The 24,921-nt window shown below is 35.0% G+C and overlaps 2 protein-coding genes and 1 pseudogene across 3 annotated transcripts in view; 1 reads left to right on the top strand and 2 right to left on the bottom strand.

Moving 5' to 3' along the window:
- Positions 1-24,921, top strand: part of RB1 (RB transcriptional corepressor 1) — a 152,568-nt gene that overhangs the window by 89,270 nt on the left and 38,377 nt on the right. The gene's annotated exons all lie outside the window — the stretch shown is intronic.
- On the bottom strand, positions 1,264-19,345 carry LOC118728494 (annotated as a pseudogene).
- On the bottom strand, positions 21,181-23,308 carry LPAR6 (lysophosphatidic acid receptor 6). Its single transcript, XM_036455250.2, has one exon. It carries the CDS (start codon positions 22,485-22,487, stop codon positions 21,453-21,455), a length of 1,035 nt encoding a protein of 344 aa, XP_036311143.1. The 5' UTR covers positions 22,488-23,308; the 3' UTR covers positions 21,181-21,452.

Raw genomic sequence — 24,921 nt, 5'->3', positions numbered from 1 at the left:
TTCTTATAGCTGTTCCCCAGTATTCTATTTCTGCCCCTGGTAGGGTGAGGAGTATGAAGTGGTATAATCAGAAATTTGAGGAGTGTGGACACAATTTGAAATTGTTGCTAAGGAGAACAATAGAGCTGATGGTGAAAGATAAGAGGATTGCACTGAAGGCAGTTTTGAGAGTAGAAATTCTAACTTTGTAGTGCCACCCCAACTCTGTGTTGTGGAATTATTTTTTTTGGCAGCCTGGTGTAAGAATTAGAAAAAGATGAACAACTAGATTGAACCAGAATATTGTGGTTTGGCTAAGCAGATGCAATAGAATGATTAATGGGACATGTGAGATGAGGAAGTTGATTAGAGTGAAACCAAAATGTGGTTGTTGAGCCCCAGTTTGTTGTCTCATCACATCGAAGAGTAAAGTTGCAGACAAAACCAGTTAACGGAACTAAAGTTTATTGAGAAAAGCCATCCTGGAAAAGGTGCAACTGGAGTTCCAGGAGCAGGTGTCCAGAGCTCCCTTTCCATGTTACAGTTGGGTGTTAGTATTAGTCCAGGTGGAGAACCCCACATATGCATAAGCCACGTGGGGCAGAAGTTGAGCTTCCCAACCACAGGAACATCAGGAAGCTGTTGTGTGCTAGGGGAGGGAGAGGGTGAGAGGAAGTGCATGCCTTTTAATTTAGGGGGTAGATACGGCCTTGCTAGCTCCTAATTGGACTTTTCAAAGAATTCTGCCTTAATAACATTCTTGGGATTACTTATACACCTCACTTCTTGTTATTGGTTATCTGTAAGCTGCCAATCTTAGCAACATTCATACATTTTTAAAGCTCATGTCTTCCACACTCACCCTTCCCCACTCAGTTTGGGTTCCTTAGTAACTCCACCTAGACAGGTTCCCGGGTTTATTATCCTCCAACCTCCCCCCCTCCTCCCCCCCCCCGTGGTCCCAGTCCCTATCTATCTAGCTTTCCTCTTTCTCTTCAAGACAGTGGTCAGCAAACTCCTTAGCCAACAGAGCCAAATATCAACAGTACAGCAATTGAAATTTCTTTTGAGAGCCAAAACCCTACTTCTGCACATGGGCCAGTTTCAATCCCATTGTAGGTGCGCACCCGCATGTGGTGTTTTGTGGAAGTGCCAAAATGTGGCTAGCGACCCGCAGTTTGCCGACCACTGCCTCAAGATTCTAACTAAAATGTTAAGGTTTGGAGTTTCAGCTATAATATAGGAAATAGGAGATTGCTGAAGAAGAGATTTTTATTTTTATTATTTTAGAATAAACATCTTTATTACATGAGCTAAGATAGGAGGGAAGAGGATTTATTTGTCTTTCCGGGCCTTTTTTGCCCTCAAATAGAACTCCAGCTGCTTGCCCTCGAACACATAGCCATCTGCTCAGCCACACTGGCCTGGCCTTAAAATGATGCATGCAAGAAGCTCGCCCTGCTGGAACTGCTCCTCAAGAAGACTGCTGATTTTGGCATTCTTTTTTCCTTCCATCATATTTCTTCTGAATTTCCTCTCCAGGAATCAGCTTGGCCCCCTTCTTGCAGCCCAAGGGCAGTGCGTACACTGTTGGTATGAAGTGCTGTCAAGGAGCACAATGCAGTTCTTTACTATGGTCTTAGCATGGACCAGCTCGTTGTTGGATGCATTGTAGACAACATCAATAATCCTTGTGTTGGGCATACAACACTCTGACCTCAGGAGAAGTTGCCCATGTCCAACCTCAAGGCTCGGTACTTCTTGTTGCCTCAATGCACTCACTATGTGTATGCAACTGGGTTCAATCTTAGTGTTGGCAGCAGGGCGTCCCAGGTCATATTTTTGCTTCTTGTGGTAGGGCTTTCTTTTTATTGACTTAGAGAGTTGGAAATAAGGATAGAGAGAGAGAAACATAGATGAACGAAACATTTATTGGCTGCCTCCTGCACGCCCCCTTCTGGGGATTGAGCTGCAATCGAGGCATTTACCCTGACCAGGAATCAAATCTGTGACCTCTTGATTCATCGGTCCATTCTCAACCACTGATCCACACCAGCTGGGTTTCTGTCTTACTTTAAAAAAAAATCTCTCTCACAATACCTAGTCCATTGTCTTATATATGTAATTTGGGTGCATAAACAATTAGAATTGTAATGTCTTCTTGATGAATTTAATCCTTAATCATTACAAAATGAATTTCTTTACTTTTAATTATATTCTTTGCTCTAAAAATTACTTTGTCTGATATTAGTAAAACCACTACATATTCTTTTCATCAATATTAGCATAGCATAGCTTTCCCATTCATTTTTTTAAACCTACTTTTGTCTTTATACTTAAAGTAGGTTTCTTATAGACAGCATGTACCCTGTTTCCCCGAAAATAAGACAGTGTCTTATATTAATTTTTTTATTTTTTTTTATTTTTTATTTTTTAGTCTTATATTAATTTTTGCTCCCAAAGATGCGCTAGGTCTTATTTTCAGGGGATGTCTTATTTTTTCATGAAGAAGAATACAGTACACATTTATTCTTAAATGAAAATAAAGGAAATTTATTACCTGTATACAGTACGGTAGTACGGTAGTTGTCAACACAAATCAGAAAAACTGTGAATCCTACAGTATGAAGAATTTACTCATTTATTCAGTGACAATCATGTCATCATCTTCTGGAACATCATCATAACAATCCAATTCCTGAATTTCCTGGTGAATTGCTTGTGACTCTATTTCTTTCAGAATCAGTGGACCAAATCTCTCATGGTTAGCCTGGTGCCGGGGGGGAGAGCTTATTTTTGGGGGGATGCCTTATATTTCACTCAAAAGGAAATCTGTAAGCAGGTCTTATTTTTGGAGGATGTCTTATTTTCGGGGAAACATGGTAGTTGGGTCTTGCTTTGTTAATCCAGCCTGACAATCCCTGTTTTTTTTAATTAAGGGATGCTTACAACATTTACATTTAATGTTGTTATTGCTTTGGCTAGGTTTAAATTTTCTATCTTACTACTTACTTTGCATTTGTTTCATCTCTTCTTTGTCCTTTTTTTCCCCCTGTCTTCTTTTTGATTGAATATTTTTTATTCCATTTTATCTTCTCTGTAGGCTTACTGTATACTTATTCGTTTTGTTTTATTTTGTAATTGGCTGTTTTATGATTTATAATATACATCTTTAGCTTCCATTAGTTTATAGTATTATCCCACTTGACATACATTATAAGAAACCTTGAAAGAGTATATTTCCATTTCCCTTTTCTCAACCTTTGTCCTGTCACAACCTTTGTGTCATATGTTTTACATCAACATAACTTATAAGCCCTACAATATGTTACTTTTGCTTTAAAACATCAGTTACCTTTCAAAAGAGAGTAAAAGAAGTATTTTTAGTTACCCACGTATTTACCATTCAAGTGCTCTCCATCCCTTGTGTAGATCGAATTTCATCTGGTATGTATTTATTTTTTTGTGATAAATGTTTTCAGCTGCTTAATGTCCAAATATCATCTTTATATCACTTCTGTTTTTGAAATATATTTTGCTGAATATAGAGTTTTAGGTTCACAGTTTGTTTTTTTTTCTTTCTTTACTTAAAAAATGTTGCTCTACTCTTTTCTGCTTGCATTGTTTCTAATGAAATTTGCCTCTTATTAATTTCTCTGTAGGAAATGGGCTCTTCTTTCAGCCTGCTTTTATGATATTCTCTTTATCACTGGTTTAAGGTGGTTTCATTATGATATATCTTGGTTTACTTTTCTTCAGGTTTCTTTTGCTTGGAGTTCTGCTTTATTATGTGGGCTTTTAGATTACATCAGATTTGGAAATTTTGGCTATTATTTTCTTAAAATATTTTTGTTGACTCATCCACACCTTCCTTCAATGATTCCAATCATACATGAATTAGATCACTTGAAGTTGTCCCATAGCTCACTTATACTGTGTTCTTTTTTTTCTCTCCAGATGTTAATTTCCTTTGTTTTATTTTGGATAATTTATATATCTATTAATAAATCTTCAAGTTCACTAATTTTTTATTTTTGAAAAAATTTTAACATATTTTTATTGATTTCAGAGAGGAAGGGAGAGAGACATAGAAATATCAATGATGAGAGAGAATTATCATCAGCTGTCTTCTATGCACCCCGTACTGGGGATCGAGCCCACAACGTGGGTATGTGCTCTGACTGAGAATAGAACTGTAACCTCCCAGTTCATAAGTTGATGTTCAGCCACTGAGCACACCAGCCAGACATTAATTTTTTCTTCTAAAATGTGTAATCTTCTTATCCCAGTTACTATATTTTTTATCTTAGACACTATGTTTTTATCTCTATAAGTTTGAGTCTTGTATTTCTTCACCTTCTTGAACATATAGAACATAGCCAGTAATAACTGTTTTAAAATCCCTACCTACTAATTCTAACACCTATGTCTTTTTAAGTTTGTTTCTATTGACTGATATTTCTCCTTTTTTAGGGTGTTATTTTTTATACTCTTTTGTCTGCCAGATATTGTGAATTTTACTCTTTTGGTTCCTAGATATTTTCATATTCCTTTCACTATTCTTGAGCTGTGTTTTGGCACACAATTTAGTGACTTAGAAACTGTGATTTTTTTAAGGCTTTTGCTGGTGGTGTTTTTAGATAAAGCCAGAGCGCTCTTTAATCTATGACTAATTTCCCCACTATTGAGGCAGCGTTCTTCTGAGTACTCTTCCTGAGGTCCCACACATTACAAGGTTTTCCACTCGGGCTGGTGGAAGTCAGAACCCTTCCTGGCCCTGTGTCAGCTCCTGCATGGCTCTGCTCCTCCCAGTGGCCCTTTCCCTGTCGTTTGGTCGTTTCCTCATGTGAATGCACTGATCTTCATTCAGCTGAGGACGTAAGAGTCACCCTCTGCAAAACCCTGCAGTGTCTTGTTTCACCTCTCTATCTGGTAGTCTGTCCAGCTAATTTTAGCTGGCTTGGCTTCCTTGAATTCTCAACTCTGTTTCCTCAACCAGGGAGACCATTAAGCTCTATTTCAGCTCGTCCTGCTTGCATTGTAGCCCTGGAACTCTCTCCAGAGAGTGGGGGTTTACCATGTGTTTTCTCTCAGGGATTACTGTCCTATTGTTCAGTGTCTGAAAACTATTGTTTCATGTATATTGTCTGAGTTTGTAGTTGTTTAAGACAAATTAGTCTCTGCCCTTTCATAATGGCTGGAAGAGTTATATGTAGTATTTAATGATTCATAAAGTATTTATAAATATATGTACTTAAGGAATATTAGGGTATCATTTCTGTTTTCCTATATTAAATGGATTCTATCTTCCGAATAATACTGTTTCAGAGGGCTACTTACTATATGAAAAGCATAGCTAGAAGTACTAGTTATTAATTATTTTCTTGTATTAAGTTTTAGAAGTCATAAGAAACTTGACTCTCCTTTAAATGTCGTCAAATGTATGTGACTCATTAAATTGGATTCTGTCACTATTTTTCTCTAGTCACCAAACATTAGCAAATTTCTTCATTCAGTTACACAAATACTTGGCCAAAACACTTTTATATAAGAAAGGATTAAAAATATTTATTTTTTATTACTTTTCCAAATTTTAAATAAAGACCTGTTTTATACATCACTACAGTTGTAATGAATAGCTTTTTTTTTTTTTTTTTTTTTTTTTTTATACAAACTCATAAAAAATATTTTAAGCTTCTTTGGTGTTCTTTTGAAATGTCAAACTTGACAGGAAGTGAACACAAAAGGGAGAAAAGCCTGTGGCTTTAAAAAAGCCCCAGAGGATATCTGTTGTATATTTGTGTGGTAGATAATTAACCTCTGGTGCACTTTGCACAAAGGTTTTAGTATTTACCATTACACATTGTTTTTAAAGAATGTTACATATTGCTAAGAGCTGTGTTTCAGGAAGGTGGGTGAATTGTAAGGTAATGATTAAGCCATATTTAAAACTTTTTCAAAATCTGGGTAAGTGCAATGAAGTAATATGATGCTATATACTATGTTTATACAACTATGCTTCTATAATGAAAAATGTTTTATGTTGCATTTTTAAAAGCTCTTCATGCGTTATATAAAACAACCATGTATTTCCTTTTTTGCCAGCAAGAGGAAACATTTTAATTTTTAAAAACTGATTCTTTTTTAAAATAAAGGTACGACTTTACCTTTCCTCTGACCAATGTGTTCCTAATTTCTTGCCCTTAACTCTCACAGCTAACCTAGTACCTTCTCAAGTGACTTAGGAGACTTGATTTCACCATTCAAAACTGAAATTATTTGATTTTATTCTAAATACAACTTTGTTTTCCAATATGTATATTTTTACAGTACTTTTCAAGTCATCCAGGATTGAATACAGAACATTTTTTCCCACCTTTATACTTAGGAACAGAGGTTTGTAATTAAAAAACAAAACAACAGCAACAAAAAACTTTATCATGTCTCTTAGATTTATTTTATTATTTTAAAAATATATCCCTTCTTCTGAAATCAATAGAAATATGTGTATTAAAATATATATGTATATATATATTTACAAATATATATATTTTATCATGTAGTTCTAGGCTGTGGCTTGAGAGTTAGCATTTCTAACAAGCTCACAGATGATCTCATGGTGCTAGCCTGTGGACCACTCTTTAGAGTAGCCAGTTTCTGGGTGATTGTAAATGCCTTACATTATGGGGCTTTAATATTAAATATTCCGTTGGCCCTTTACACTAACTCTGCAAAGTAGAAGGTATAGGTATGATTCTAGCTTTGCATATGAGGAGAGAGAAATACAGAATACCTATAAAGTACTCCTGTCATTGTATCACCTTATTTCTGTTAAGTCATTCACACTGTTTTTATTACCACTATAACATCTAGTATCGGACAGTATAAAAGACAACAATATAAATAGTAAGTTGATTTTATTCTAAGTGAAAAAATATGCATGTATTTTATATCTTGAGTAGCAAGGTAAGTATTTTGCCTAAGAGCCAATTAGTGATAGGAAGGGGAACAAGTGCCATTTGTTAACCAGCTCCTTTTTGCAGTGAACACTGTGGGTATAATGTATTTCTCAAAAAGAAAAGATTAAAAAAAGAGCAAACTGTATTTTAAATGGAAGTACTAATGTACATATATTTCATTCATACAACTTTCAGAAGTGAGATTTTAACACAAGTATTTTTAGAATATTTAGAGTTGGTAAAATTGGGTATTTGTATCCTCTTTCAAGGAGATTGAAGGGAGACATGAGAATGAGATGAAATGGAAAACAAGGTCTCTTTCCATAGATTGAAATGTTAAACTGAGCTTTCTCTCAGTTTTTAATGAAAGATTCCAGCTATACCTAAATTCTTCTATAAGGAAAAAAAAATACATAAAGCCTGAGAAGTGAAAATAAAAAAAGGCAATATCTACTAATTTAGAATTAAAATATTGATATGCAGAGAAGTACAAACAACATAAGGATAAGAACTTAGTTCACAGAAATATTCACTGAAATGTGAAGAGATGATTGCTTTTTAAAGGACTAAGAATATAAGCTCAATTAAATAAGATAACTGTAACTTCAGAATTATTAAGGATCAATGACGACATAGTGACTTTTATGTGGTTCCTCGTATATTAAGAAAACAAACAGAAAATCCAAAGAAACTGAGATAGTTGTTATGAATTAATCACTTGTCTTGTATTAACTAGTTACGTGAAGTTGAGTTCTTCATCCAGATCTATTTATGGTTTTAAACATAAAATCTTTCCCAGGTCTAAACCTTTGCTTCCGTGCCTTATTGTCTTGAACCCCATGTGGTCCCTCAGTATATTCTTTTGTTTAAGCACTTACCTCCTTCTTTAATCTTTAGAACACTCTGACACATGTGAAATTCCTAGAGTTCACTGTGAAGAAGTATTTATGACTTGTCCATTCATGTCTCCCAACCGTCTTCCCCTTTGTCCATATTATACATTTTCCTTGTTCATGAATTGGCACTGGGATTAAAGACATTCAGGAATGGGGGAAAAAATCCAACTCAGAAATGTCCCTTAGGTAGCTCATAGAAACTTGCTTTAAGAAGCAATGGTTATAAAAGCTATCACTGGTGTACTGTTTGGAATTCTTCCTGATCATCATACAGACCAGCATAAGAATGATTCTTGATTATGCATATGACATTTCAATGTAGAAATCATAATAATTAATATTTTTGCAGGTGTGCTGTTATAGGCACTGTTAAAAGTGCTGAAATGGGTTAACTCACTTACTTTACACAACCGTGTGAAATTTATGCTATCATTATTACCATTTCACAGATGAAACTGAGGCATGGAGAAATTGAGAAAGATTCCCATGTTCACAAAGCTAAGTCAGTGGCAAAGCCAGAATTTTAACAGGCTATCAAGAGACTGCTCTTAACCTTTGTGCTGCCTCTTGGGGTGTTTATTAGTTGACTATATGCACTGTTGGGATTAGTTTCTTTATTCGTATTTTCTCTGTGTTTCTATCTTTCTCTTTATGTCATGATGCTGTAGAGAAGGAGCCTGGGCTTTAGCGTCACGAGGCCTCATTTAATCTTCACAGAAGTAAAGTAAATTCTAAATTGCTAACTCTATTTTAAAGATAAGGAAAGCTGAGGTTCAAAGGTATAATTCTGAACAAGTTATGTCTCTGTATCTCAGGCTTTGTCTGTAAAATGAGGATAATAATACTTTTTAGAGTTATAAGGATTAAATGAACGTTTATGAGAATGATACAGTTTAGAAACATCTCAATTGTTAGTTCCCTTCACTTTATCCCTTTTCCTCTACTGTACAGAGATTTTTAAAAAAGCCGAAGCCAGTTTGGCTCAGGGGTAGAGCGTCGGTCTGTGGACTGAAAGGTCCCAGGTTCGATTCCGGTCAAGGGCATGTACATTGGTTGCGGGCACATCCACAACCAGTAGGGGGTGTGCAAGAGGCAGCTGGTTGATGTTTCTCTCTCATCGACGTTTCTAGCTCTATCTCTCTGCCTTCCTCTCTGTAAAAAATCAATAAAATATATATTTTTTAAAAATTAAAAAAAGAGAGAAGTGAGAATACACTTAAATGGTATTGGATCTGTTTTCTTTTCCTGAGATGTCCCTCTCACATTTCTCCTTCGAAATGGGAAAGTTTCATGAAATAAAAGGTGTCATTGAACTCCAGCACTGTTAAATATGGGCAGTGTTCACTGTTCCACTGTAGTTGGAATTTGTTATATTGTTTTAGTTATGAATCATCTCAGTAATTACTCCAGGTCAGTGTTTATTCATTATTCAAGTACAAAAAAGAAGGGAGATAGCAATTATGGAAGAATAGCTCAGATATATTCCTTGTATTTAACAAGTGGGAATGGAAGCACTTATACTCTGGTTCAGATCATCATGTTAGATAATTACTTGAATATAGTCCTAGAATTTCCAGTCTCTAAACTTATGATCATATCACAACTGTGATAATGAGGAAGCGTTCTTCTTTTTTTTTTAAAGTATATTTTATTGATTTTTTTTTTTTTTTACAGAAAAGAAGGGAAGAGATAGAGAGCTAGAAACATTGATAAGAAAGAAACATTGATCAGCTGCCTCCTGCACACCTCCTACTGGGGATGCGCCCACAACCAAGGTACATGGTCTTGACCAGAATCGAACCTGGGATCTTTCAGTTTGCAGGCCGATGCTCTATCCACTGAGCCAAACTGGTTAGGGTGAGGAAGGGTTCTTGAACCTGGATTTACAACAGGAGAAGTATCTTATGAGATATCTTTTCTGATTAATGTAGTTTTAAAAATTTCTTCAGAAAAATAAGAAGCTGTTATTTAGTGAGTTTAGTAAAATTTTTAGAAGCACTCTAGTGCAATTATTTTTAAATTATCTAAGTTCATTTTCTTTAATTATAACATAGAACCAACTTTATTTTTTACATTTATTTTTTGCAAATATTTATGGGCTTCTTTTTAAATCTCTGAACTGTCACAACCTAGTTTTAAAATACACATGAAAGTTAGGTGTGTTTAACAATTTGCGTATTGGTTCTTAATATTTTCTACTATTGCCAGAAATTACCAAATACCAAAAGCATTTTTGGTGTCTTCCTGTAAGTGCTAGATTTGGAATATAAGGAAATGTAGAATAGGAAACGGCTGGATTTGTTTCTTTTTTAAGGAAATCTTTCCTATCTTTGGTAAGTTTCAGTGTTTCTTTCAGTAAATATAATTTCACTTATACAGGTTCTTTTCTATTTTTTAATACATGTCCATTTTTTCCCCCTTGAGTAGCTAAGATTATTGAATTACATGTGTTTTGGTCTAACAAAGTCTTATGGGACCACAACACAATGTATAGCAATTTTTGCCTAGCCATTTTGAAACCAGTTATTTTGATCACCAACAAAAATTACATTTGGGGCATATAGTCCAAAAGGTATAATTTTTTAATGCAATGTTTTAAGTAACATCCTATATAATAAAAGGCTAATATGCAAATTGTCCCCACCGGCAGGAGTTTGACCAACCTAGAGTTAGACAAGCACTGACTACCATTTTTTTTTTTTTAAAGAAAACTAACTTTAAAAATTATGTTCATAATATAAGAATTTCCTTTGTTGTTGTTGTTTTTCTGTCTGGGATTTGCTTTGTTTTGATGAAAGGCGTGCTATTTTTTAAGATCAGTAAAAGGTTTATGTATTATAATTTTTTTAATGTAACTTAGATGTGTAGTTTCTTTGATATATAGAATATTTTTGGTTCAGAATAGTAAAGCGACCACATATCTTTACCTCTTTTCCTTCCCCAAACCCTAGAGAAGTTATAGAAAAGAAAAAAACAACAACACATGGATTGAAATCCAGCAGCACTGAGACTCTGAGGTGGCATAACTATGGAATTAGAGGGATTGATTCAATGTTGAGAATCTAAAGGAAACGGGGAGTCTGTTGACTGACACAGCGAAGCAGAGACACTTTGGCTCTGAGCACACCCAGGGAAGGGCTCTGGTGGCGGTGGGAGTCAGTCTCCAAGGCCAGAGCGGCAGGCGCAGAGAGTGCGGCTGTATCAGGAGAGTTTTCTAAGGGCCAGTGACTCTCAAACTTCAGCATTTATCAAAAGCACCGAAGGCCTTGTTAAAACCCAGTCAAAACTTCTGGGGCCAACCCTGAACTTTCTGGGGGAGAGTCTAGAATGTGCATTTCCAGTGTGTGCCCAGGCGATGCTGATATGCTAATCTGGCACCTACATTTGACAATTGTAGATTTGGGAACTATTGGTGCATGAAATACCTGGGCCAGTCCCCCACTCAACACTGTGCCAGCCTATAATAATTAGGAAAATATGGCTCCTTCCATGCTAAAGAATTGGAAAAAGATGCCCCTCAGGATACATGTGGCTTAGGCTTGGTATATAGAGTTTAGGCTGAAGCCTTGTGTCCTTGTGCAGTTCACAAGCTATACAAATATATGCCTGATCCCAATTGAACTTTTGCATACGTGCACAAAGGGCTAAGGCTTTCTGCTGTGCCTGCAAAAGAAGCAGAATAGAAATTAAAGTAAATCCAGATTTCTATCACAGACTTAAAGAGAAAAAAATAGAAAAAAAGAAAGGTAATTCTGCTTAAGAAGGAAATGCCACAGATTGTTGCACTGTTAAGTTTATTGCCCTTATTTTGATATTTTGGGACACCTCACTTCAATATCTATTTATTCATCCTCAAAAGAAAGATCAGAAAAAAATGGAGGAGAGAAAATAATGATTAAAAAACATATCAGGAGAAAAAATTTCAAAGCTATTGAAAGCCAGAATACCAGATGGAAAGGACTATAATACCAAGCAGGATGAATGAATGGACATATCTAGTTGAGAATTCAAAATTTCAAAAGTGACCTAACTGGTTTGGCTTAGTGGATAGAGTGTCGCCTGCAGATTGAAAGATCCCAGGTTCGATTCCAGTCGAGGGCATGTACCTTGGTTGTGGCCACATCCCCAGTAGGAGGTGTGCAGGAGGCAGCTGATTGATGTTTCTCTCTCATCAGTTTTTCTAATTCTCTATCCCTCTCTCTTCCTCTCTGTAAAAAATCAATAAGATATATATTTTTAAAAATTTCAGAAGTAATGATAAAATTAACATCTTTTAAAGAGAACAAGAAAGTTATTTGCAGGGAAATAAGATCCAGATCAACATCAGTTTATATTTAGAATTATTTATCTGATCCACACTGTCAAATATGAAGATTAAATGAAACAATTTTCAGGCATGCAAGGAATGAGGAAGTTTATCTCTTGACTACCCTTTATGAAATAGAATTTCTAGAGAATATGCTTTTGCAAAATAAAAAAGAAACCCAAGAGAGGAGATATCACAGAATCTAAAAAAAGAGAGCGAAACTGTCAAAAGAATACAAAGATTAAAAAAATGGGAAAAATCATAGGATTCACCAGGCTTAGAAAATAATTGTTCCAAAAGAGAAGTCAGTTCCATAAAGGTCTTCATGAACAAAGTGGTTTCTTTTGACAGTGTATCACCTCATCTAAATGGTAAACAGATATAATTTTAAACAGTTACAGTTTAAAATTTAAAAATCAAGTAATAAGAGTTATGGTGATGACTGCAGGAACTGAATTCTTGTATGAGAGTAATATTGGTAAAAGAAAATTTTTCTTTTTACCTTGGGCTTTGGAAGAATTAATTAAAAGAACCATAGGTTTGGTAAAACAAAAGGCAAACTTTGTGTGTAGGTATAGGACATTTATTTATTAGACTATGCTGATAAAGATGCAGAGTAAATACTATATAAATAAATAGATATTAGTTTTTTAAAATTAATCTTTTATCCGGCAAGAAAGTAATATATACTACCCTGTTTCCCCGAAAATAAGACAGTGTCTTATATTATTTTTTTCTCCCAAAGTTGTGCTAGGACTTATTTTTGGAGGATGTCTTATTTTTGGGGAAACACGGTAGTAATTTGCTTTTAACTCTAAGTTCCTTCCTTCCAATCTTTACACCCACTATTTCAATCCTATAGGTATGTTAGGTGCTGTAGAGAACACAAATAAATACAAAGCATAATCCCTTTCTTCAAGGAGCTTCAGGTATCTAGCAAGGAAGATAAAACATAGCCCAGGCAAAAAAATGAAACAAATAAACAAAAACTAACAAAGGCGTTAAAGAAATACAAAATAAGTAACATAGACAGTGTTATCAAGGTTTTGTTTAGGAGTTGAACAATCCTTATAGGATAAAAAGGGAAGAGGAGCAAAGTGAGCTTTGTTGACTGGGATAGGGAGAGGAGTGAGTAGTATGCTATGTACCAAATGTCTAGAGTCAAGAAAGTGAGAGTTGTGACCACAGGACAAGTAACAGACATCCTGGAGTAGAGGTTTCTTGTTTGACAAGAGAAAATAAAATATCTGGTAGGTTGAGGTCAGATTTTGATGAAATTTGAACTTTGAAGCTGGACTTTTCCTTTTAGGCAATGGATAATCTGGCAGCTTTTAAAACTGGACATTAATCAGTACAAGGTGATTTCATTGGTGAACCTAGTTGAGCTGTCTTACATGAGTTGAAAGGAAGAAAGTAGGAAGCGAGCTGAGTGACGGAGTGATTGCAGTAGTCCCAATATAACATTGCAACGTGGTGAAAAATGGTTACCAGAAAAAAAGGAATGTATGAAAATTATAACTAACAAGAATGAGAAACTAGGATATAAGGCGTGACATGGACCTTACATAACATCTAGTTTAAAACCCATAGTTAAAGATGCATTGGTCAATATGAAAAGGTTAAATGACTTAAGCTATATTACTTTGTAGCAAAGCCCTGACTAGAACTCATGTCCATCCTATATAATATTGTAAAAGCCTAATATGCTAAGTGTCCAGTAGTCCATTCAACCAATCAAAGTGTATTATGCTAATGATATACTAAGGTTGCTCAACCACTCATTGTCATGCACCGACCACCAGAGGGCAGACGCTCCAACGGATAGGTTAGCTTGCTACTTGGGTCAGGCTGATTGGGACTGAGTGAGACCGGCTGGACATGCCCTGGTGCCCTCCCACAGTCCCTCCCCAGCTGGTCAACCTTCCACATCCCTTCCCTATCCTGATCGTGCACCCGTAGGGTCCCTCTGCCTAGCCTGCACCCTCTCGCAATCTGGAACTCCTCAGGGGATGTCAGAGAGCAGATGTGGGCCCAAACCCACAGGCTAGGCCGAGGGACCCCACTGGTGCACAAATTTGTGTGCTGGGCCTCTAGTCTTTTAATAGAACTTTAAGGTTTATTCATTCAGCAGATAATTATCAAGACCTATTACCGTATTTTTCGGACCATAAGACGCACTTTTTTCCCCCCAGAAGTGGGGGGGGAAAGTCCCTGCGTCTTATGGTCCAAATATAGCCTACACATATACTTTAAAAAAAAAGTTTTTTTACTTGCCCGGCTCTGTGTGGTCTCTGTGTGCTTGCCCGGCTCTAAAATGGTTCTAAATGCTGCTGTTTACTTTACAGGGTTGATTACATGTGTTTATGACTGTGATGTTGGGTTTTAATGCACATAAAATATTTTAGGACACTATTTGTTTCAGAATCTTTTTTTGTTCATTTCCCTTCTCTAAAAACTGGTGCGTCTTATGATCCGGAGCGTCTTATGGTCCGAAAAATACGGTATGTGCCATGCACTAATAAAGATGGATATATAGGGTTTTATTTTTTATTTTTATTTCTTATCATTGTTGGCTTTAATTTTTTAACTATGTAAGACAGGAGGTGTCACACACAGACCACATGCCAACCATCTGTTTTTATAAGTCGTTTTATTGGAACACAGCCACATTGTTTATGTATTATTCATGGCTGTTTTTGTACTACAATGCAGAATTGAGAAATTGCAGTAAGATGGTATATCCTACAGGCCTAAAATATTTTCTATCTGATCCTTAAAGATAATGTTTTATAATTCCTAATGTACAGCATTAGCATGATTCCCAAAGTTTTATACTCAATTGAGAGTTATTTATTTCAGTATTCCTTCTGTGGCATATCCCACAGCCTTATTTTGTGGTTTATTGATTTTATGTTTCTTTTAGTAAAAATGAGTAGATATATGTATGTTTTCTTGTTTTGTCTTTTTCTTACACAAAGTTAGCATACTATGTGTGTTCTTTTTTGCTTTGCTTTTTCATTTAACCATACTTTCTGGGTATCAGTTCTTGGAGAGCTTTCTCATTCTTTCTTATGGCTGCTCTAGAGGCCCGATGCATGAAATTCGTGCAAGGGGCTCAGTCCTCACAGCCCTGGCTACTCCGCTGGCCCTCCCAGCCCCAGCTTCATCCAGAAGGTCATCTGGAAGAATGTCCAGAAGGTCGTTTGGCTGTCTGGTCTAATTAGCACATTAGCTCTTTATTGTATAGGATAACAGTACAATGCGCATATGTGCTACAATTTATTTTATGCTTAGACAAAACATCTTGGTAGTTTCCAATATATATATATATATATTTAATATATTTTATTGATTTTTTACAGAGAGGAAGGGGGAGAGAGAGTTAGAAATATTGATGAGAGAGAGTCGTTGGTCAGCTGCCTCTTGCATGTCCCCTACTGGGATGTGCCCGCAACCAAGGTACATGCCCTTGACCGGAATTGAACCTGGGACCCTTCAGTCTGCAGGCTGACGCTCTATCCACTGAGCCAAACTGGTTTTGACTAGTTTCCAATATTTTACCATTTCAAATAACTCTGCACCTTGTACATATGTATTTTTATATTATTTAAAGTGTGTGTTTAGGGTGAATACCAAAAAGTGAGAATGCTAGGTTAAAGGGTAAGTGTGTGCCTCTGTGTGTGTGTGTGTGTGTGTGTGTGTGTGTGTGTGTGTTAGATATTGCTAAATTCTCAGCCATAAGGATTATAACATTTTGTATTCCTACCAGAAATGTATGAATGAACTGATTTCTCCACAAGGGCTACTGGCTTAATTGTGCTAAATAATTACATTAAAATATCCTTCCCAGCCCCGGCCAATATAGTTCATTCAATTTGGATGGGCATCTCTCTTGTACCAAAAAATTGCAGGTTCAATTCCCAGTCAGGGAACATGCCTGGATTGCAGGCTCAATCACAGGGAGGGGCTGTGCAGGAGCAGCCAACTGATTTTTCACTCTAACGTCTATGTGTGTTTCTCTTCCTCTTTCTTCCTCTCTGAAAATCAATAAAAAATATTTTTTTAAAGTCCTTTCCATCTATCATCACCATCATTTCAAAAAATGGTCATCTTAATAAGAAAGGATATAATCAAAATAAAGAATAAGAACAGCTCTTTTAATTTAAATTGCATAAATATAGCTCTTATTGTGATACTTTTTTACTTTCTGTTGAAGACAAATGCATCTCTTCCCTGTAATCAGAGGGATCTTTTTAGAATTTTAAACGTGATCATGTTTCTGCTTTTAATTGAAATCCTTCAGGACTTTCTACAACTCTTCAGATCTTAACATGGCTTTACCATGGCCTATAAGTACATGCATGATCTCAGCCTTACATCTCCAGCTACTTCGGCTTTGTTTTCATCCTTTTAGTCAGTTGTCAGCAAACTCATTAGTCAACAAAGCCAAATATCAACAGTACAACGATTGAAATTTCTTTTGAGGGTCATATTTTTTAAACTTAAACTATATAGGTAGGTACATTGTTGTTAATGTAATTAGGGTACTCCTAAGCTGGCCTTTGCTAAGAACTCAAGGGGCCAAAGAGCCACATGTGGCTCTCGAGCTGCAGTTTGCCTGCCACTGCTTTCAGTATACCAAGTTCTCTCTCACAGGGCCTTTGCATGTGCTACTACTTCCCTTAAAGAAATAGACATGTCCAAAACTAATAAAACTAAAACCACAAAAAAAACAAGTTCTTATCCTGGCTTTACTTTAACTTGTTACGTGACCCTGTGCAAGTTATTTACGGTACCCTCTTAGTTTCCTCAGCCTAAGTCAGGTGAGGTAGTTGTTTCAGGCGACTTCTAGGCTCTATCAGTTCTAAATGGTGAGTTTATCAGAAGCCGTTTGGATAGTAAGATAACAGAACTCTGCACATTCACCCTGTAGGTATTAACTGTAAGTTGGCTGTAAGTATATTATACATGTTTTTTATTAATAATATTTACTTAAACATTATTTTTTAAAACTACTTGAATGAATTTATATAAGTAAACCAGGTTTTGAATTTGAAAACTAATTATTAAATTCATTAGTTGTCTCTACTTCTGGGGCCCTGACTTTTGGATTCTGTTTTTGCCACTGCCATTGCACAAAGTGCTGAAAGAAATACTTTTGAACCCTGGTAAGCAGTTATTAAAGTAATTATTTTTGAGAGAGGGAAGAAAGAGAAAGGCTTGGTAGAGAAGTTTGCCTGGAGTTAATTTTGTATTATCTTATTATCCTGATCTATTGGCCTATTTAAATGATATTCTTTGTACTTTTATAAAATTGTCAAAAATGCATAGCAGACATCAGGTAAAAATGATGAGAAAGATAAAATAGAAATTTGAGAATTAGTGGTTTTAGGAGTATGTATATATTATGTTTTAGAATTAGTGGTTTTAGGATTATGATCGCTGGAAAATTTTGCTAATTAAATATTGATGGTCATTAAATATTTGGGTTGATTTATATATGTTCTGTGTCCTTAGGTCTGTCCACTAGTCCTTTTAAATTTGGAACTTATTTCTTAGAATTCATATTAAAAATAGATAAATTTGGTTCTCAGGCCAGCTGAAAGAGTTTTTTAAAAAACATTTTGCCTTCAGACTACCTTCACGTACTAATAAGCACTGTTTATAAAATTTTCTATATAAAAATTCACAACTGAAAAAACAATCACACTAGGTCACATCTTCCTTCCTTTGTGACATCAGGTTAGATTGGCATGTAGGCACTAAAGTGGTTTGGATGCTGGGAGGTAGTAAAGATTCTGCTAGGCAATAGTAACTTAATATATTGACAAAAGACCAGGTAAGCTGGTTCATCAGGCGTCCAGAATTGCAGGACCAAAAACCTATTGCTTCTATCTCTTGCTAGCTACATACCAATCATAAATTAAATGTTACTCAGTTGGGGAGATGAAGTTTGCTAATGTTCCATTTTGTATTTTCTATTCCTCAACTGAGTGACTAATTTTTTAAAATACCAATATCTATAATTGGGATTTATACCTCAAATTTGCTTTTAGAATATAATGGAGAATATAAAGTCAGAACTCCTTGATAAAATAGTATCTTCAGTTTCTTTAAATTTTCTGTTGGCTATATTATGTACAATGCGTATATTTTCATACATTCTTTTGATAAACTAGTTAGTTGTATTTTCTCAGAAAAGATAATTTATATGTTTAGAACTAATCATTAGGGGTCTGGAAAGCTGTTTTTCATAACTCAGAAATGTTCTCATCTTACTTCTGTTCCTTTGAAGGGTATTAATGTGGAAAGGAAGATTAGTTAAATAATCTTTTATAAAAATGTTGAAAACAATGGGCATCATTTTTTGGGGGGGAAGGAGGAGCTTGGTACTGTCACTTTAAGGAAATAAAAAGTAAATTCTCAGTTTTATTAATGTAAGTTTTCTGGATAAAGGAGAAACAAAAGGAATATATAATTTACCTTAAAGTGCAACTCTAACGAAGGAAAATAACTGTGATATAATATTTCTATCCCTGTAAGTAAGGTTTGCCCAGAATTTGAAGTTCTAAATGTGAAAACTCATACTTGTTATGTTATGTATATATTTCTTTGTAAAGAATCTTAACAAAACTTTTGGTTCATCTTTTTGTTGACAAGAGGGCAACAAAAATTTCATCACTGAGTCCAGTAATAACTCTCTGATAACTATTTGCTTGTGTTTTTTGTTGTTTTCTTTTAATCCTCAACTGAGGACACATTTTGACTGATTTCTTAGAGTGGGAGGAAAACAGGGAAAGAAACTTCTGTTGGCTGCCTCCTGTATCCGCCTTGACCAAGAATAGAACTCGAAAGCCTAGTCAGGAATTGACCCCGCAATCTTTTGTTGGATGGGATGACACTCCAACTAACTGAGCCACCTGACCACGGCTAATTGATTGTATTTTAAAGTATTAGCTATGCTTTGAGATCTTATTATCTTGCTCACAGATTTTTAATCTAAGGAAAGTTCTAAGAAATCTGTTAACAAACTACCACCTGTTTCCTCCAGATCAGTAAGTTATTACTTGCTTTTCAACTCAAAAATATACAGGGTGGGGTAAAAATAGGTTTACAGTTGTTTGTATGAAAAATAATCCAATAATTACTACTAATTATATATATAAAGCCTAAGTGACCGTGAGGACTGGACGACTGGTCGCCATGATGACGCACTGACCACAGGGGAGCAGACGCTCAATGCAGGAGCTTCCCCCTGATGGTCAGTGCGCTCCCACGGCCAGCCTCCTATGACCAGCCAACCTCCCGCAAACTCTTCCCGCCTCTCCCCTCCCTTCCCCCAGCCGGCTGGCCCTGATCAGCCCTGTTGATCCCCATCAGTGGCCAGGCTATGTACCCCACCCATGCACGAGTTCATGCACCAGGCCTCTAGTACAAGAATAAACGCTGTTTCCTGCACTCACAGCTGTTAACCTGTTTTTGCCCCACCCTCTATATTTAATGCTAAATGTGTTTGTTTTCCAAAGCATGATCAAATAAAGGCATACTTTGGAGTCAATTAAAGAAAACATGTTTATAACATGTATCCCTCTTTTGGGCTATAAAAGACCAAGCTTAATTTCTTCACTAGTTGTTTTGTTTGTTTAAGAATTTGTTTTCCTTCTAAAGCAGGGATGAGGAACTTTTCTGCCAAGGGCCATTTGGATATTTATAACATCATTCAGGGACCCTACAAAATTAGCAACTTAAAATTATCCTGCTATATTTGGTCAAATATTTAATTAACTCACCGGCCCAAATGATTTCTTGGGCTTTGTCGTGCCAATCTTCCCCACCCTGATCTGAAGGAAACCATGGTTCCCTAAAGAAAATTCCCTTCTTCCCTGTTATTTTATTGAAAATTAGTTTGTTTCTCTAGCAAATGATTATTATTCCTCTGAAATCATTGCATCAGAAATCCAAAGAAGAGCAAAAATCAAATTAAAATCTTAAGAGTATTTGTCCAGTGTTGAAAGAGGAAGATGTAAAAATCAGATAGGTTGAACGCAGAATTGAAATTAATTACGTGCCTTTTTATTTTCAAATAAAAATATTTTTGGTTTAGTTAACTTTGGAGAACTGCTTGAATTGGAAAGTAAAGATATGTTGGGAAAAGAAACAGTTTAGTGTAGTTGGTGCATTATATCTAAATTATAGCTCAAAGCAGTACCTTTTTTATATTTAGTGAAATGAAAATGTAATTATATTTAGTTATTTGGCCCTATAGTTTTACTTCTTTTTATTTAAGGAACTATGCCCTTACTCCATGAATTATTTTGACATACAGTAACATTTTAACAATTTGAAATAATATTTTTAGCTATTCTTTATTTGGCTTTAAATGATCAAAAGTTGATTACTTTCTAAGTGCCAAATACTGTATTTTACTGTCTTATTATTTATAATGCTTCACTAACCTAAAATACTTAAAATACAAGTCATTTAGTATGACATAAATATACCTTGAAAATATACCTTCAGTAGAATTTTATTTTTTAAACATTTATTTAGCAAAATAGCATTTAATTAGTTTTCTCGTCAATTTTTGTGGCATATAACGTTTTGAAATTGGGTGCCAGTAAAGCCAGAAAATGGATCAAATAGTAATTTTAAAGCATGCTGTATTTCATAGTTAGATAGCATCTGCTTTTTATGAATTGCATGCAAATACAAAATCCTTAATGTTATCTTTAAGTGTAACTGCTCAAGATCCCCAAATAGTATCTCTTGTTCTACATAAGTCATTTTTAGCTACTTTTTGAAAAAATACTCCAAAAACTGTTATTTTAAATTACTCTGTGTTCTCATTTATGTTATTATAGTATAAGAAACATGATTAGTAGTTTCAATTCAGATGAAACTGAAATTAGATATATTGAATACAATATCACTTAAAACATTTAATATTTGTAAATCACTTAGTATAAAATTACTAAAAACTTCAAAGACAGTACAGCTGCTCACCACATGATTTAAATCATAATCACTTTTAGACTTTGAACAACTTTTTAAGGGATTTTTTTTTTAATGAAGAGTAAGGTACAAATCAAAAAATGACTAAGAAAAATAAATTGGAGTGTATACAAGAATAGAATACATTTGAATGCTTAACACATTGAATACAACTTTTATTTTAATACTAAAACCTTTAAAATGTCCACATGCTCGTTTTCTTTTTGAGGTGAAGAAAGAGTTGTTCAAGAAAACTTTTCACAGTTGAAGGAACTTGGAGGTTCTGTCCCAGGGAAGGTCCAGTGGTTTTATTCAGGCAGCTTATATTGTAGATTCACTGTCAAATATCTTAGTTTTTGAGGCTTCTAGGTTATGATGAATAAAGTTTTCTGTGCCTTGAACTTCAGAGGATCTTGAGTCATTTCTCCTGGTAGACCAGTTTTTCATTTTTATTGAATTCTGAATTGTGTCTGACGTGAAGTAGTAAACTATTGGGTCAAAGCAGCAGTTTGAAACAGCAATGCAGAGAGTGATCGGGTACATGGTCCTCACTGCTGCCACTGCTGAGCAGTTCACAAATGTCTGTGTTCTCATAAGAGAATACAAAATAAGGTTGATGTTATAAGGCACAAAACAGAAACAAAATATGACTAAATGTACAAAAATCATTCTTAAAATTTTAGTTTTGTTTATTTTACTTCTACTCAGTGTAACAGGTTTATTTAAAGTTCTTAGCACCATACTAGAACAAGTTACATTTAAAATTAGAGGAATAAAGAATCCCACTATTTCAATGAAAATTACAATCCGTGAGAGATAAGTTTTCCATGTGGCATCAGGAAAATTTTCAAAGCAGGCTTCTGAGGTATTGTTACCCCGAGAGTGGGTAGACTGAAAAAAAACTGCTGGTGCACTTCCTCCCATCACAGTTAGCCACACTGCAACGCAAACGATTTTTGCATTTCGTTTGGTTCTCAGAGTCTTTGACTGAAATGGGTAGACAATTGCCAGAAATCGGTCTACACTAATGCAGGTTAAGAACAGAATGCTTCCATACATGTTGGTATAAAACAGCATCACTGAAATTTTACAAAGTAAATCTCCAAATGGCCAATTCCGTGTGGCAAAGTAAAAAATCCTGAAGGGTAGAGTAAAAACGAAAAGCAAGTCTGACATTGCCAAGTTAATCATATACGTGGTAGTTTCGTTCCGCACTTTGAGGGTACAAATGAAAATGTATATGGCAACACAGTTGGCTATTAACCCGAGCACAAACACCATACTAAACATGCACCCGTACAGAGTGTACTTAAAGGAGTCATCGTAGAAGCATTGCGAGCTGTTATTGCTTACCATTCTAAAGGCTCAGTCAGCTCGCTGTGCTCAAGTCCTTTGGGCGGCAGCAGGCTCCTTTGGTATTCAGATTTTGACCGCTTAAAGAAACCCCGGTATATCTGCAAATTCTTCAGGTCTTTGGGTGGTCTTCTCAGTATTTCCTTTCTCTCCAGAATCTTCAAAAGAAACATGAAATTTGTTGCTGTAAAGCTTGCACTTGGTTCCTCAACAGGAAAATAGTTTCATTTTCCAGTGTCCAGAAAATCTTTGAATCCAGGGCTTGTTAACCAATGAGCAACCTTTAAACAATGTAGTCAGTGAAGCCAATCCATTGGGCGATAGATGGTCAAGAAACGCTGTTTTTTAAGACGAAATAAATCCACTTGTCTGGTACACTTGTATTTCCGTAGTCTGGATGATACTGCAAAATTCAAGTTTCTTTGTGCTCCAGAATGTTTAAGCTAAAGTTGGCAATTTTATTTTTTGTCTTTCAATGCAGACTTTCAGAGACTTAAACATTCCCAGTTTGGTCTCATTTACTTCTTGCTTTTTTAAAACGAAGTTTTCCTTTTTGTTATTCCGATAGTGGATCCCAAGTGGGGGTAAACAGAAGAGTCTTTTAAATGCTCCTGAATAAATTCCTAAGCGTGTTAGCGCTTGCCGAACCAGGTCTTTTTCTCTGTTGCCAGCTGTATTGTGCGATGGACTTTCTCTGAAGTGAAAAATAAAGGCTTGCTAGGTTTGTGATATGACATCACAGGAAGAAGAGGCTGGGCTTGGACAAAGAAAGGTCCCAGCCCAGTTTGTTTGCAGTTCTTTAATCTGGAAATGTGTCTGCGGAGGATATACCTGGGAGGCTTGTCACTGTTTAGCTGAGTCGTCTGGTTGTTAACTCTTTGCATGCAGAAATACCTTCTGGGAGGATGACCAGCTCTCGGGGTTTTCTCTTTCCTTTCCTTTCCTTTTATTCTTTCTTCTGGTCGTAAGAATTGAAAGAGAGAGAAAATCGGTATTAAGCTTGTTTCTCTTGTTTGCTTTTGTGTTTAGGATATGACTTTCTTTTTTCTTTTTTTTAAATAAAATATGTATGAGTATATTTAAATTTAAATTGCTAGTAATATCTTAATAAAACATTTTTTAAAACTATAATGGCTGAAAGAGAGCAATTTAATCTTTGGGTGTATAAAGAATTTGATTGAGAGACCAATAGTAGTTTTGCAACTCTTGGTTTCTGTTTTCCATAATTATTCCTCAAGATTTAATGTTTTTTAATTGGTATGATTGTGAATGGCTCCCAATCCCAGATGTCTTTAGTTTTTGATAAACAACTTTATAACATTCTTTGCTCTTTTCTATAAAATTGAGTTAATATTTTAGAGCACTAGTTGTATTTTTAAATTATCACTTTCATCAAAGAATAAATTTTAAAATGTTTGTTTTATGCAGTGTTAATCTTATGCACACAATTAAATTGTATCTTTTCAAACGAATTTTATTTCATTCTCCGACTCCTCACCTTTCCCTCTTAATATGACATTAACTATATTTTGGAATATGGTTCAAATTTGTCTTCATGTAAAAGCTGGTTTCTCTCTATATTTTTTTAAAACCCAAAGAAATTGGAAGGAGAAAGTATGTGTGATGGGGATAGTTGAATGTAGATGTTATTTGCTCAAGACTGAAGATATTACAAATACTGGACATACACATGTTTTTCTTATTTTAAATTACCATATTTCAGAAAAGGCTAGATACAGTTGTGTTTTACTATTGTTATTTTCTAGTTTGGTTCCATTTGGACTGAAACTCTTTTGATATAAATTAAGTATTTAAGGAATTTAAGAGCAATTTACTTTCCTTTATAAACTAATTAATTTAAAAATAATGTGTGAAAAAAATTAAGAATAATATGTTGCAGTAATATATTTTATGCTATTTTGCACTTTTTAAATTTGATCTACACTTTCATGCTCAGCAACTTTGGTTGTTTGTTGATAAATCCCTCTTGAATTATAATCTATTTTTATTGTTTTGACTGAAAAATTTATAATCAAGTGAAACAAAAAATATTAATATTACTTATAATCAATAAACTTAAAACTTTAAATGACTGAATATCTTTGTATGGAATTGGAATAGAAAAAGTAGTATATGTATGCTTATATAAAAGCAGGAAATTGAGTAAACAGTAATGAAAAAAAGGAGAAGGTAGTTAATAAGCTTATATTCGCAAAAGAAATTTTTTTTACAGTTTTTTAGTAATCTACTTTCAAATTGATAATCTACTTTTTAGTCATTAAATATTAAATATAAGCATTTATATACTTTGACCTTATTTGCTTCCACTTTCATTTTGAATATGGCATTTTCTCAAAGAATTAAAGTTCTACATTAGACTATTCTCCAATGTATTAATATTATTATTCACCTGAATTCTTATTTACTTAACAGTTAA

The sequence above is a fragment of the Pipistrellus kuhlii genome, unplaced genomic scaffold (genome assembly GCF_014108245.1).
Source record: "Pipistrellus kuhlii isolate mPipKuh1 unplaced genomic scaffold, mPipKuh1.p scaffold_m20_p_3, whole genome shotgun sequence".
In the NCBI taxonomy this organism is placed as follows: Eukaryota; Metazoa; Chordata; class Mammalia; order Chiroptera; family Vespertilionidae; genus Pipistrellus; species Pipistrellus kuhlii.
Note: the sequence above shows the minus strand (reverse complement) of the source record. Positions and strands in the feature narration are given on the sequence as shown.

Bases quoted from the DNA above. Each gene is read 5' to 3' on its own strand.
- LPAR6 (XM_036455250.2), bottom strand. From the start codon at position 22,487: ATGGTAAGCAATAACAGCTCGCAATGCTTCTACGATGACTCCTTTAAG.